Here is a 14,078-nt window from a genome sequence, read left to right as displayed (position 1 = left end):
CTCTTTTTTTCTGGAATGTTTATTTTCTGTGGTTTTCGGCTCTTTGCGCAGCCAACAGAGCACGACTTTAGCATTTCTCTTATTCTGCGCAGACATTTTTTTCAATTGCATCCACCATTTTCGGCGTTTGTACTGCAGCGCGCGTTAAAAAAGGAAAAAATGCATGTTTTTCGCGATGGAAAAGGGGGCGTGTTCGCGCGTTGACCGCTAATAAACTTGTATCACGCGCGCTCTGCGTGATCAGCTCTAAACTTTGCAAGCATTTCATCATTAACTGGCCGCATTGTACCTGCGCTGTTAGAATATGTACAAGCACGGTTTGAACCGGTGAAAAGGAACAAGTTCTAATTATATTCTGTAAACTTTTCTTCTTTTGGTAATACGCTTTTAATTTCAACACATAGCCTACATTTGTTGTGCGTTTCATACATAAGCAGTATGAAATGTGCACTATAGACATAAATGGAATTGGGTTTAATGTGAAGTAGAACAAACTTAACGCAACCGTGTTTTCATATCCTTGGCAATGTCCGTGTATTTACGTCATTAGGAATTCGTGTCAACAGACAGAAGAGACCTAAGGCGCTTTGCTCACTCCTGCTGTCTATCTTACTTTAAGAGCGAATTCTTTTTTCAAATTACAATGGGAAAGAGCAAATACAAGGCGGCAACCACGTGTATGCTGGGCGTCTGTTGTTGTGTTGTTCGTGCTGTTTTCCTGTCACACTCCTTTGAAACCTCTTGCAGTATTTTTTAACCACGGGTAAATTATCCCGAAAAAGACAAATATGACAAATAAATATAAATAGCTAATTGTTTGTGGTATAAGTTCGTTAAAATAACTTTGGTCTAAATTCGTTGGAAGTGACACAGGGTTAAACGTAAGAAAAATATTAAAACATTTGTTCAATCATATCAATATTGGTGTTGAATCACAAAACGTTTTTATGCATCATTATGTGACATCCCTCACTGCCGGAAGGTTTAGGCTACGAAGAAAAAACAGCCTGCAACGGAAATGCAAAGTTAAGGGACAAGCAACTGAAGTATAGCATGAAAAAAACATTTATTTTACCACTTACTACAGTGTTTACTACGCAAACAATGGGCAACTGTTACAAACCAAAACCCATTGTTTGTAAACAAGTTATAATATTGCTGTAATTTAATTACCTTTTTTTCCTTGCACAAATGCATAAATGTGAAAAAAATGATTTTGCTAATTTGTCTTGTGCATCAATGTTTAATTCAATCAGTACTGACTGTTCTTGGATGGGCACTGCTTCATCAATTCTTGGCGTTTACAATCAACCTCTTGACTAGCAGCAGCAGTTCTCGAATTAATCATTTGATTCGCATCATTTTGTCTGTCGCTCACTCTTTGCTGGTGACAGTTTGGGCAGCAATTTTACATCTATCATCACAGTACGATGTTGAAGCACATGCAAATCTTTACCTGTGTTCACTAGGTTACCAGATCTATGAAACCTACTGGAAGTTTCAAGATAAAGTTCGTGGAAGATATGACAACATTTGTGATACTAAACCAAACACGAGCACCAGGAATTTGTTTCACAGCATTCTTGCAACGTGCTTGATAGGACTAAGTGTTAGAGCTCTGTCAAATGAAATATCAGTTTGGCGAAATGCCGTTGTTCCTATGTTAATGGACCTGCACCCTACTTCGTCATGGAACAAGCCCACCAAGTCCCACCGAAAAGCTCTTGCGCATCACCTTCTGGGCAAGAATTCAGACATAGCTTGGCTACTGACGGCCACTTTTGTTTCTCACGAAATTCCTTTCGTTTTCAGCAATCTACTGCAAGTATTACAACTTTCCAACTATAAGAAGACTTCAGGTCAAAAAGGTAATAATTTAGTGCAAACTGACTCTGCAGCAGCTATTGGGGCAGCAGCATGGAGGCGTGAAAAAGGTTATAAACCGGAAAATCTTCACAAAACTAGACTAGAGCACAAATTGGCAGTCATACACACACTTGCTTTCGTTATTGTAAGATGTTTCTGTGGAGTTTACCTCCTGAAAAACATCCTTAACGCAGAAATTTTGATTCGGGACACTGCTTATGTGACCATTGCACTGTTGCATCTTGGAACTGCCTTATGGATATTGATTGGTGTTGCATTCAACGCAAAAATTGGGGGACCACAAAAACCTGGGAAAGATTTTTCGTGGAAACTTGTCAGGACAATGAGTGGAACCTGGATGGAATTTTAAATGATATTAATAAATTTGCGTGACATATTTTTGTGTTTGTTTTTATTTCTCGCAATGTAAAAACGAGTTCTTTTGTAGTATACACTTAGGACAAACAAAGCAGGCCAAAAACAAAAAAATACGACAAACAAAACAATTTGCAGTTTTGTGGTGAAATTTGAGACTAATTTTAGCAGAAATAAGGTCAAGCAAGTTTCTAGCATTGCCACATCTACTTTTCGTTATCAAGCACTAAGCATAAGAGAACTTGAAACAGAAGAAAATTTGGAAAATTAAAAAAAAATGCGGCACGCAGTTTCAGCATCACTAATGTAGGGCAACGCCCCCCAGTTAACCCAACAACACTGGTATGTTTTTAATAGGCCTATGTTTGATAGAAGATTTGCTTTATTACAATGTGTCAAGGTTTTACTTTCTTACGCCCAAGGTTTCTTACGACTTCGTTTAAGTTACATACATTTGACAGGGGCGCCGGCACGTAGGGCAAGAATGGGCACTTGGCTTTGCGTGTTTGCAGAACTAGAGAAGACATTTATGGTTTCATTTTGTTACATTTGTTGTTGAACTTCGAGACATAATTTCCAATATCCGTTTGAACCTTTGAAGCGGTCGCAACAATCGCCTTTAACAATGCATCAATTCGAAAATGCGATCAGACAGTAGCATTGTGACGTCACAGTGAACTCTGTCGGTCACGAGTCGGGCTAATCTTTAACTTTAACGTCGGTTGCATTATTTTGCAGCGTACAAACAGCGGAAATACCAGTTCAATATAAGGCAAGGAAACAAAGCAATTGTATGTTGTTGTTGTATCTTCAGCTAGGAAAGGGCTTGTAGGAAAGATGTGGTGTTAGTATAGGTACAACGGCAGTAGTATGTAAAATACGACTCGCTCGGTTAAAATAAGAAGTAAAGACCTTTTTGCAACGACTGCATTTCACTGCTGTAAACAAGTATAGCAAGAAACAGAACAAACAGAACTTTTCGTCGGTTTAAAGTTTAAGTGATGACGCAGTTTCAGTCGTTTGCCACACATGTAAAAACCAGCGAGTCATTCAGGATTGTGATACTGTTTTTACTTTTAGAATAAAACTTGCAGTTTAGAAATTGTTTTTATTTTTAAATTTCATAATGGAGGAAAAGAAAGAATACTTATTCAAGGTTTGTTATCTGCGAAAATTGCAATAATCATATATGTAATGATTTTAGTAATTTCTATCTAAGTTGGTTTTTATTCTGACGTTCGAACTAATAACCCTGGCATCGTACTTATATGCATTTACAATAATTACCACTTTTATGACTATTTCAGAACCGGTTCGAACCGGATTAATCTTTCACTTGGTATAAAACATGTATTTCTGGCAGGTTTTGGTAATTGGAGACTTGGGGGTTGGAAAAACCAGCGTGATCAAACGATACGTCCACCAAATCTTCTCACAGCACTACAGGGCAACTATTGGAGTTGACTTTGCCTTGAAGGTTATTCATTGGAACGACGACACACTAGTTCGACTGCAGCTCTGGGACATTGCAGGTGGTTGTGTACAAGACCGGACTTCATTTTTCAAAAACCCTGATAAAATTTGCCCAAATACAATCGGATCAGTGGCTCTGAACCTAAGGCCCCAAAAGGACTTGCTTGATGTATATCAGGGGTGACTGACTGATTTTTTCTCAGAACTAATTTTGTTTTTGTTTGAAAGCTTGTCAAACTCAAACTAAGCTCTTGGCTTTTTTAGCTAAAACAAAAGTTCACTTTTTTATTTGCAAATAATGGAGACATTAACATTTTTTTAAAGTGATTAGAAGGACAAAAATGGTTACACTGGAAACCACTGTTTGCTGACAAATATCTTTTCACACCAACTTTTTGATTTCTAATAAAAAGAATAAACGTTTGATATTAAGAATAAACAGGCGCATTTTGTGTTCGTCCACATTTACAAACTCCAAGTGTTAGTAAACACACATAAACAAAAGCATATGTGCCTAAAGAGTAAACAATAAGTTGTAACGTGGAGAGGTCAAATCAGAGTGGTAAGCGGGCCTGAAATTGGGCCTCGAAAACAATACCGATTTATTTCAAAAACAAAGCTAAAATCAGGCCCTAAACTTATTGAAAATGGTGCCGAATGTAAAGTCAGGCCCGAATCAAGCACGTTTTGTTGAAACACAAGTCCGAACGCGGCCCAGCTTACAACTCTAGGTCTAATACTACGTTTCGCAGTGATTTTTGCATGCTACTAGATAGTCTTATATTAAAAATATCGTTGTGGTACAAATCACTAACGTAAACCATTTTGAACCCTAGGCCAGGAGCGATTCGGCAACATGACCCGGGTTTACTACAGAGAAGCTGTCGGGGCGTTTGTCGTTTTTGACGTCACGAGGGCATCGACGTTTGAAGCGGTGGCAAAATGGAAGAACGACCTCGATAGCAAAGTAGGCTTAGTGTAAAGTAGATGATTGTTTATGTTGTATTGTTAAGATTCTCGAGTTACTATTAAGTAAAGTTAAATCGTTTACCTAGCAAGTCTGATTTAAAATTTGAGTTGTTGGTGGTATGTGACTTGAGTTGAGTCAAGTTTTTTGCTGAGTGGCACCTCAAGTCCAACTCTTGGTGGTTGTTCGAGACTTGTCGAGTGTTTAGAAAACACGACTCAGCCAACAAGTGAAAGTAACTGAAAACAAATTAAATGTTTTGCTAACAATACATAAAGTCAACTAGCTCAAAGAATTCTCGGTCTTTTGCGAAGATAAGAAAAACATGGCAAAGACAGCACTTAAATCAAGTCCAAGCTAAGGATTTCAAATACGTTAAAATGTAAATGCAAAGTTTCTCTTTAAAGTCACAGTACGCTAGGCCCATATTGAAGAATCGAACAGGCCTCGTAACGATTTCCAAGTCAGAAATAGGCCAGAAATAGGGGTTAGAACCCTGACAGTTGTGAGCCAGCCAATGGTCGAATTAGAAGCACCTTGTCTGTCTGGTATGCTATACACATGCCAGCTTTTAAATAGAGGATCGTCAGTTGGACCATAAGTTATGAACATAATTTTATAACATGATCAAAGGCGTTTATCTAGAATCTAGACCAGCGATCAGGACTGATCCCAACATGAAAACATGGATATAATTATTTTGAGCTGGGTTGAACAAATTTGAAATAAAACCCTCGGCATCTTGTCGCAGGTGATGCTTCCTGGTGGAAAGAGTATTCCAGCCGTGTTGTTAGGCAACAAGTGCGATGAGATGAAGGAAGGATTGATGAAAAACAAGGAGCAGATGGATAAATACTGTAAAGAGAAAGGCTTCGCTGCGTGGTATGAAACTTCAGCAAAGGTAAGGCGAAACCTTTGAGAAGACGGAATTACCTTTAAAGCCGCATGAAGATAGAGCAGTACTTAAAAAACGAGAGCAGTATTTAAAAAAAAAAAACTATAACACACTTGTTTCTCTGTGTTAGTTTTTTCTGTGGTGAAAAATTAATACGTTTAAGATGGTTTTCTGAAATTACCACAAAAATGTGCCATGCAATTGAATAAAAAAGGACAAAAAGTGTTTAATCAATAAATATAAGACAGATTCTTTTTACAATCAACGTAGAATAACCCTACTTTTTACGTTTGAAGTAGTGAAAACTTTTTTTAACGCCAAATTCAGTTTTCTAGTTTTCTGCCATAAACCTTTGCTGTCAAACATGTCAATAACTATTTGTTGCAATAAATTTACGATTTCATAAAGAATGATTTCAGTAATTCATTTTGTTACGTCACAGGTGAACATTAACATCGAGGACGCGGCAAAGTTTCTTGTCAATCAAATTCTCATCAACGACAAAACATACTCGCCACTAGAGGCAGACCCCGACATCACCAATATCGGAATGAATGTGGAGGAGCCGAAGAAAAATTGCTGCGGATGACGACTAACACCTAACAGATTTTATTTATTTTGTTTTTATGGTTTATAAAGCTTTGAGGTTGTAACGCTAATAAAAAATGAAGAGTTGATATTATTTGGTTTTGGGAAATATGGGTTTGCTAAAAATCAGTCGCTTTACACGGTGGTCTTTAACAACTTAAGTCTTTGAAAGATGAAACATGCTGTACCCGATTAAGTATAACAAACACCTAGGCACATGGCCACGAAACACAAGGACAAAAAACAATTGACACTTTAACAATAAATATTACACCCAAGCTGTCGTCGAGTAGTAAATGCTTATCCAGGGAACAGTCCAGCGCGCCTGACCCATAAAAAGACCTGAAAAACGTGACCGGGATTCGTCCCCTGGAACCTCTTGGGTTCGAACACCAAGAAAAAAATGCTTACCCATATCTAAGAACCAAACTATGCATTGTGACGTATCAAACCCGAAACTTTACGCTCCCCAAATAGTGAAAAGTTTTAAGCAACAACGCTATCCCAGGGGCGTATCCAGAAATTTTTAAAGGGGGGGGTCCAACAATTTTTTGGGGGGAAATCCCCAATGACGTCATTATGACGTCACACGTCGTTCAAAACGACGCGTTATGCGGCAAAGCACTTTTTCCAAAATTGGCGGTTTCTCTACCCATCTAATTGACAGGAAGAACAGGTAATTTTAGCGAAAGCTTTGTAGTTTTCTGATTTCGCCGCTGCTATCTAGCTTACTCAGCCAAACTGCAACTGCAAAATAAGCGTGACTGTCAGGTAATCAAAATAGTTGCTTAAAAAAACAGGGTCCAATTTCTAAAGAACTAAATCTCTTGCTGAAGCGGTAATCCTACTGTTAAGTTGCGCAAAGTCACGAATGCACTAAAGGTGGTAACTGCAGAAGGCATAAATTGTGCCTGGCAAGTAACAAATTACCCTAATAACATAACTCGATTTACATCGATCTAATGTTTTTGACAAACTATAACGTGTTTGGCGGATCAAAGCAACACAACATTACACGTTTTTAACACTTTTACATTGTTCAAATGCAAAAACAGTTTGATATGTTGCACTTAGTGCAGTTACCATTTAGCAAGAAACTGCTATCAGCGTCCTAGCCGGAACGTAACTTTCCGATTGTTAGCGCATAAACCTCCTTATTAAACCCTTGTTACGTCACAATTGGCGATTAGATAACAAGCGAATACAAGAGATTGAAGGCTCACGTCTTTGAGATAACGACTCCCTGTTATCACGCAGTGGTAAACGGAACGATTTTGGCCTATTTAATTTACGCACAACTTTTTGAAAAGGGGGGGGGGGGGGGGGTCCGGACCCCCAAACACCCCCCCCTTGGATACGCCACTGCGCTATCCTATACAGTTTTAAATTAGTTTCAAGCGAAATAAATAGGTCCTAATTTATTGATTTCTTGTAAAAATCAAATCAATGTCTAAATGAATATTTCTTCAACAGACAGGATTTTTACTTTAGCAGACACCCAAAAAACAAACAAATTTAGGTTTTTCGTTTATTAATATTTCCGTACGGCTTAATTGATTAAACATTCGCATGTGAAGATTTAACAAGACAAAGAACAGAATCAAAATGTGATATATTTGGAGTTGTTTAATCTCTACATCAGCGCAATTGTTAGTAGTGCAATAGTGCCGTTTGGGTAAGAGATAATGATTTTAGGACGGTGTAGTAACATTGCTTAGTACGGTCAATGCAAAAAAACTGATGTCATATACATGTACATGGTACGTTAATCATTGCAGTAACATTATACGCATTGAAATAATCTGATGTTTATTTTTATCAAAAAACTCTACCACAAGGTGACGCAAAGTGTCACTATAATTGCAATATTATTTCTAAGCCCTCTGGAAACAAAGGATTGTGTCAAAATTGCAGCAACTGACTTGAACTAAGAACATCCCAGACTTGACAATAGCATGCGAAAAAGGTTATACAAGCGTTATGTGTAAGTTTGTTCGGTACATTGTGAATACACTGAAAAACGAGCGCAAAAAATGTGACCTGAATACAGGAATCATAGCAAATCCAAACAAAAAACCCGCGCCCCTGCACGCACAAGGTCAAAATGAACTGATACTAAATATAAGGCAACGTGGTGAGACTAAAACATTAGCACTAGAGTCAAAAAAGCATTTCCCACTGGTTTTGTTTAATGTGAATGTGTTTGCACAAATGGGTCATAATAAATTTGTTTTTGTTTTTTGAGAATAGGGTTGCAACAACACAACACATCAGTAAGTGAGAGTTATTAAAAGTTCAAAGGGACTTAAGAAGTGTTGGTAACCTCCCGTTGGATAGCTTGCATTTCTGGTTGCTGGAGGTAGTCCATACTTCCAGTTTCTACTGTCTCCTGACAAACAGCACAGCATGGCACACACCACCATACAGCCACGTCCATCCAAAACGATCCCTCAATGCCCTGCAAATAGAGATACCGTTACAACCGGAAAACAACACTATGACTAATAGTTAATTCAATGCAACCCAATACAATTATGTCGACAAGGCCTGTTAATGTGGATCGTATTTTCATACAGGGCATTGTATTTTAAAAGCACAACCACTTTAAATTGCCTGCATGCAAATAGGTTAATCAGTAGCATTAACTAGTCTGTTCAAACAACATGCAATAATAAAAATACATTTAGTTGCACAATATTTACAGTCGTAATGGACCAGTTTAGGTTTTTTACCCTTGTCATAAAGAAAGACAATAGTTATGTTCGATTAATCTCATAAACCACTACTGTTACGTCACCATATTACGTTAGCATTGCATGGAGAAGAAAAACATTCGCTAGAGGAAATGTAGCTCGTATTTATTGAAATCAAAGTGGAAAAACAAAAAAGTTTAAAGGTTAAAATATATCAATGTTTTCACGAACATTCCGTTGCACTGTACACGACTTTTTGACAGTAGTTTTCTAACCTTTTTCTTTCTGATAAGACCTCTGAGCAAAGCTCCAGCTATGCAAGGGGCAACTTCAACAGCTATGACCCAAAGCACTGAATTGGGCTCGCCAACAGCTTCCGCATTCTTGCCGACCGCCAGAGGGAAGGCACAGCAGGCCAGAATACATAGACCCGAGTTTCCAAAGCATCCGAAAAGTCCTTGTTTCCATGCCATTGTACTTGAATTGTGTGGGTAGGAACCAGAAAGTTAAGCAACAGGTCTAGTTTTATCAATGCTGGGACAAATAAAAAACACATTTAACGTAAATACAATTGTTACGTTTGCGATACATTAGAATGCGATATGTTTACTAAAAACGTCAAAGGCCTCGTTGAGCAGCCGGATTTGACCTGCAAAAGTAACTTTGCCGAGCAAACTTACTCCACTAGTAAATTGTACCACTTTGGTGAACAATGGTAACGAATTTACTGTGTAACTGGATTCCATTGCCTTCCTCTATCAGTACGAACTAAATCTCATGGGATTAAAATCAGTTAAGGGGACCAATAAACGGTAACAAAAGAAAGAACCACATCCTATGGTGAGAGAGACAATTGTTCGGTTAACCACAATTAATTGTTAGGTACCGCAACATAAGAACTTACATGAAACCACGACTAGTTTTCTGACCACATTGTGCTGGTATTGCATTTCACAAACAGTCTTTTGCTATAAATTTCATTCTAATTTTCTGGTCTTAAATCCCGAAATTGTCCAATACCAGCAATTTTTAAAAAACATTTCACTCGTATTTTATACATATTTGCTGTTCTTTAGATTTCAACCACTTAACTAACCCAATAACTCTTTCTTAATTACCGGTGCAGTTCTATACAAAGTTTCCCAGTCTGATGAACTAACGCACGTTTCAGAAGTGACTTCGAAAATACATTGACGCACAATAGAAGGGTTCCAAACCGGCGATTGTGAAATCTCTGACGTCATAAAGCGTTTCACGCATCGAATATCTGGGTGTCGGCTGGAATTCAACCCTGAACGTGGGACGACGGATGTCATGCTCCTTTCGCAACACATCAAGCCGAAAATGTCAACCTATTTTCTTTTTGTTCGGCGCCGGTGCTACGGGTATTACAGACTGTTGAGGCGATACTTTCTATGAAAAGTAGCTCTGTAAAAGTTAAACTATGCTTAAAAGACTGATATAACTTGCCCTGATGAACAATACAGTATAGCTGCATCATATTTCTCTTCGATAAACCAAATAGGTCCTCCACTTTATTATGCTCAACAACAGTCTAAGGTAGTGCAGCAATTACCAGCTTGGTGACTGTTTCGTTGCACTTGTTTTGCTATTATTTACTTTCGTAAACTTAAATTAACTCAAAGCATAGACTGGAGTACGTATCTCTCTTTAGTAAAACGACCTCAACAGTTTTGTGATGTGGCATACGAACAACTCATTCGAACAAAAAGGTTCAAATTTCGGTTTGCTGAGTCCGGGCAGGCTAGGAAATGAGTTGTAGCAGTTTCCTGTGAAGCGTTCCGATCGCTCGATAACATGTGTCACAATGAAAGAACGAAAAGCGCTCGTATAGCGCTCTAAGCACAGCCTGTGCCTGTCTGGCTGATAAAGAGATAACTCCAGCAGTAACACCACTATTAAACGCATCAACGTCATCCATTGAAAAGACGCTTATTCTAAAAAACATAACTATTACCTTGTATAAAGGTATAAGACCAAGCTCAGGCGTTGTATGAAGTATAAAGTCAATTCAATTGCAGCAACCAATAAAATATAAAACCGTCTAGCCACATTTAAAAATCGCTATTTTATCAACAGTGCTGTGATGTATACATTATTTCCTCACAGGCAGTAAACCTATTTGACTGAATGCATCTATATACATATCATCCCAAAGAATCAATTTTCGACAGTTTTCCGTTCAGTTGCAAAAAAATTGTTCAAAAATCTTTTAAAACTTGCATTTTGGGCAAATCTGCTTAGCCAGAATTCACTAATACCCATCACTAATACGCTGCGGCAAAACGACAAAAAACATTCGACCTTTGTATCAGTACAAGCTTAATGTGCTTCCTTCAAAATACCTCCATTGGCCAATTAACTAATGTGACCAAGTGAACATGTTTGTTGGCCTTCAGCTGACAAAGCTTACATAAACACGTCTGATGTCGCAATTTTCTTCGTGTTACTATGACAACGGTCGCACCCAGATGAGTACACAGCCCAGTTTAGAAGTTGCTTTTGTTGGATGCCATCGCAATTTTGATCAACCCGAAACAAATATTTGAAGGAATCTCACTCGATAGTGTTTACCGAAGCGGTCCTGCCCACCTTCCTGTTAAACCCGGTCCTTTAAAACTATTCTAAGCCTATTGTGACGTGACAATAAAACAGCGCGAGTGTAAATTTGCACAAACCACAGTACTGCCATAGAAACTGATTCCAGATGGAAGAATTTTTGGTTAAGAAGACCTGTAGAGAATTTTATGTTTGCAGGCACATTCTATGCACTTTACAAAGATAGTTAAAAAGTGCTAACCCATTTCTAACATAACTACTACAAAAAAACGCTATTTTATGCTGACGTTCTTGTCAGAAGCGTGTTTTTCCTGCGTTTGTGGTGTGTTCTGTCAAACATCACAAAACCTTTATAGCTCTTTTCAATCGTTATTGAAAGCACGCACAAGTCACCTTAAAAATCCAATACAAGCACAATATTAGAAAGGTCTGAAATGATTTCATTTTATGCGTGTTTCATTGGGCCATAATTGATCAGTTCTGGTATTTAACTTGGTAACTGCATTAGTATAGTTCGAAATTTGGCTGCCCCACTTTGATAGGCAAAATGAAAACTGGTGGCAATTATTCACTGATACAAACGAAAGTAAAAATGTGATTTTAATGTTTTAATTGTAGCTCGTAATTACAATCATCCATACGTCATACGTATAATTAGGTAAATAGTAATTTTCATGTGAATCAATACAATATCAGGGATTACTGATTCGCCACGTAACTGACATCATAATTACAGCTCATTGATGTGCAATAAGTAAAAGTTTGTTTTGCAAAAGAACATTGCAATATTTTTTGTGTGGGCCAAGTAACGCTTACACCGGATGAGTGGCATGTGCGTTTCCGTAAAGCCACGCTACTCGGAAAAACGCGCTTCCTTGGTGGAAAAAACCTACAGAAGACTTGCATTGGTCTTTATCTTAATGATGAAATAGAAGATAATACTGTTGTGTGAAACATTTTTACTACATTTTCACATGCTGTCATCATCAAACATACCACGAAAAAGCTACTTGAAGTTTAAAACTGTAACAAAAACCTTTTCCAAAGTTATTGCCTAAATCTGTTCCACTTTTTTATTGCCTAAATCTGTTCCGCATTTTTTTACTCTAATGCAATGTTTTAATTGAAAAGGTGATTGTACTACATTTTCATAGTTTCGATAAAAAGACTCTTAGTATTAACTTGTCTAATGTTATTCGCCTAACGTTTCATAAAATACTGCTTGCCAGAAGGTACAAAGATTGTCCACTTCCAACGGTTTTAGAACTTTAAAAAAATATTCTGGCACAAAACACTTCACCCAAGGTAACTAACTTAATAGTTTTCAATCTAAACTCATGCGACACCTGGCATAAAATGTCCACCCCTAGAGTTTTAAGTGAAAGGAAGCAAACCACAGTTGTCGGAGAAAGTCCTTCTCTCTAGTCTCTACCCACGCACGCCGACTTGCTCCAATAAGTTTTTCATTTACTTCATTTCCAGCTAACACGCCAAGCCAGTCAAGTAAATCCCGTATAACGTAACGTGGTCGCCCCTTTGGGACGTTATTTTTTTTCGCGATACGCCCTACTGATAATAATAGAAAGGAAGGTGCGTTGTTCAAATTCCGAAGTTAAATCTCAAAAGGAATTCTTGCGTAACTCCGGCCCTAAGCCCGACTTAAACATGGGGTAGGTGGGTGTACTTTATTGCAGAATTTTAAAGCAACTTCTTGAAAACCCATACTACGCCTGACAATGTTTGCTTTAGCCGACACAAAACAATTCTGTACGAAATCTCGTTCATTTTAATTGAAAAAATCATATTGTTATTTAACCATAAACTTTGTTTTGTGAAACACTTTTTCTGCTGTTTTAGTAAGTTATCTCGGTAAATTGTTCTAGTCGCTGTGTTTTCTTTCACCAAGCGACGTAAATATAACTCAACTCATCTCGTGTTTTGAATAGTATCTAGTTTGCTGTGTTGCTACATAAACACCAATTCTAAGCTTAAGCATTTTTTACCATTTGCACTTTTACTCCATGCCAGTGTAACCTACAAAAAAAATCTGAATCGCCTGGGCCCGTGTCTTACTCACACACACAAACATCATTGCCAGATACCACGTCAAGCACCAGAAATGTCCGGAATGCGCCACACTGGACACAGTGCTCTTTATAAACTATTCCCTATGGGCATAGCAGTAATGTACGACCTTTTATACGGGCCAATTTAGCGCCTTTGTGCTTTGCCGACCTTTCAACTATCATATACAAGAAATACAACGCATTGTTAATAACAAAAGTGGCAAAAACAAACGCCTGCTTTAATGCAAACGGTGTTATTGTCACCACAAAACTAAATTGTCAACTACCTACTACTGTTGTACTCTTTATCTCTTATGTCTTCACAATGCTCTTTGTTGCGTTTTTTTCAATCCTCAATAGGTGCAACTGAACAATAGAATGCAGTTAATGTTACTGCTAGCCTGATTAGCTGACAATAGCCCCGTCATGAAACAGCTTGCAGGCATTTCCTTCCAGCCTACACCAACGCAAATAACCTCGAAAGCATCGAAGTCATGCATGCTTTCACGTAGAAGACTTGAAAATACTATGTCTTGTTACAATGCAAGATGAAGATGCAAAGTGTCTACATCATA

General features: G+C 38.0%; 3 protein-coding genes across 4 annotated transcripts; 2 read left to right on the top strand and 1 right to left on the bottom strand.

The window, feature by feature from the left end:
• The first annotated feature begins 119 nt into the window (after positions 1-119).
• Positions 120-2,372, top strand: LOC145232259 (uncharacterized). Its single transcript, XM_080096828.1, has one exon. The coding sequence runs from the start codon at positions 1,211-1,213 to the stop codon at positions 2,234-2,236; it is 1,026 nt and encodes a 341-aa protein (XP_079952954.1). The 5' UTR covers positions 120-1,210; the 3' UTR covers positions 2,237-2,372.
• A 685-nt stretch (positions 2,373-3,057) lies between these two features.
• Positions 3,058-6,258, top strand: LOC145232260 (ras-related protein Rab-32-like). Of its 2 annotated transcripts, none has more exons than XM_080096829.1 (5): positions 3,058-3,397; positions 3,605-3,776; positions 4,551-4,681; positions 5,433-5,582; positions 6,019-6,258. In XM_080096829.1, the coding sequence occupies exons 1-5, from the start codon at positions 3,368-3,370 to the stop codon at positions 6,163-6,165; spliced, it is 630 nt and encodes a 209-aa protein (XP_079952955.1). In that variant the 5' UTR covers positions 3,058-3,367; the 3' UTR covers positions 6,166-6,258. The 2 variants fall into 2 exon arrangements, with proteins under 2 accessions (XP_079952955.1, XP_079952956.1); XM_080096830.1 differs by having other exon boundaries at positions 3,061-3,397; positions 3,605-3,773.
• Positions 6,259-7,678: 1,420 nt separating this feature from the next.
• Positions 7,679-9,423, bottom strand: LOC145233583 (placenta-specific gene 8 protein-like). Its single transcript, XM_080098338.1, has 2 exons — positions 9,133-9,423; positions 7,679-8,622 (listed from the first exon to the last, which is right to left on the bottom strand). The coding sequence occupies exons 1-2, from the start codon at positions 9,328-9,330 to the stop codon at positions 8,470-8,472; spliced, it is 351 nt and encodes a 116-aa protein (XP_079954464.1). The 5' UTR covers positions 9,331-9,423; the 3' UTR covers positions 7,679-8,469.
• Positions 9,424-14,078: the final 4,655 nt, after the last annotated feature.

The sequence above is a fragment of the Phallusia mammillata genome, chromosome 6, assembly GCF_965637545.1.
Source record: "Phallusia mammillata chromosome 6, kaPhaMamm4.hap1.1, whole genome shotgun sequence".
NCBI lineage: Eukaryota > Metazoa > Chordata > Ascidiacea > Phlebobranchia > Ascidiidae > Phallusia > Phallusia mammillata.
The sequence above is the reverse complement of the archived record's forward strand: the minus strand, read 5'-3'. Positions and strand labels throughout refer to the sequence as shown.

Excerpts from the sequence above, each read along its gene's own strand:
- LOC145232259 (XM_080096828.1), top strand. The coding sequence starts at position 1,211 with ATGATTTTGCTAATTTGTCTTGTGCATCAATGTTTAATTCAATCAGTA.
- LOC145232260 (XM_080096829.1), top strand. The coding sequence starts at position 3,368 with ATGGAGGAAAAGAAAGAATACTTATTCAAG. Across the intron at positions 3,398-3,604 it reads AGAAAGAATACTTATTCAAG|GTTTTGGTAATTGGAGACTT; the intron begins GTTTGTTATCTG and ends TATTTCTGGCAG. Across the intron at positions 5,583-6,018 it reads GGTATGAAACTTCAGCAAAG|GTGAACATTAACATCGAGGA; the intron begins GTAAGGCGAAAC and ends GTTACGTCACAG.
- LOC145233583 (XM_080098338.1), bottom strand. The coding sequence starts at position 9,330 with ATGGCATGGAAACAAGGACTTTTCGGATGCTTTGGAAACTCGGGTCTA. Across the intron at positions 8,623-9,132 it reads GTCTTATCAGAAAGAAAAAG|GGCATTGAGGGATCGTTTTG; the intron begins GTTAGAAAACTA and ends CTCTATTTGCAG.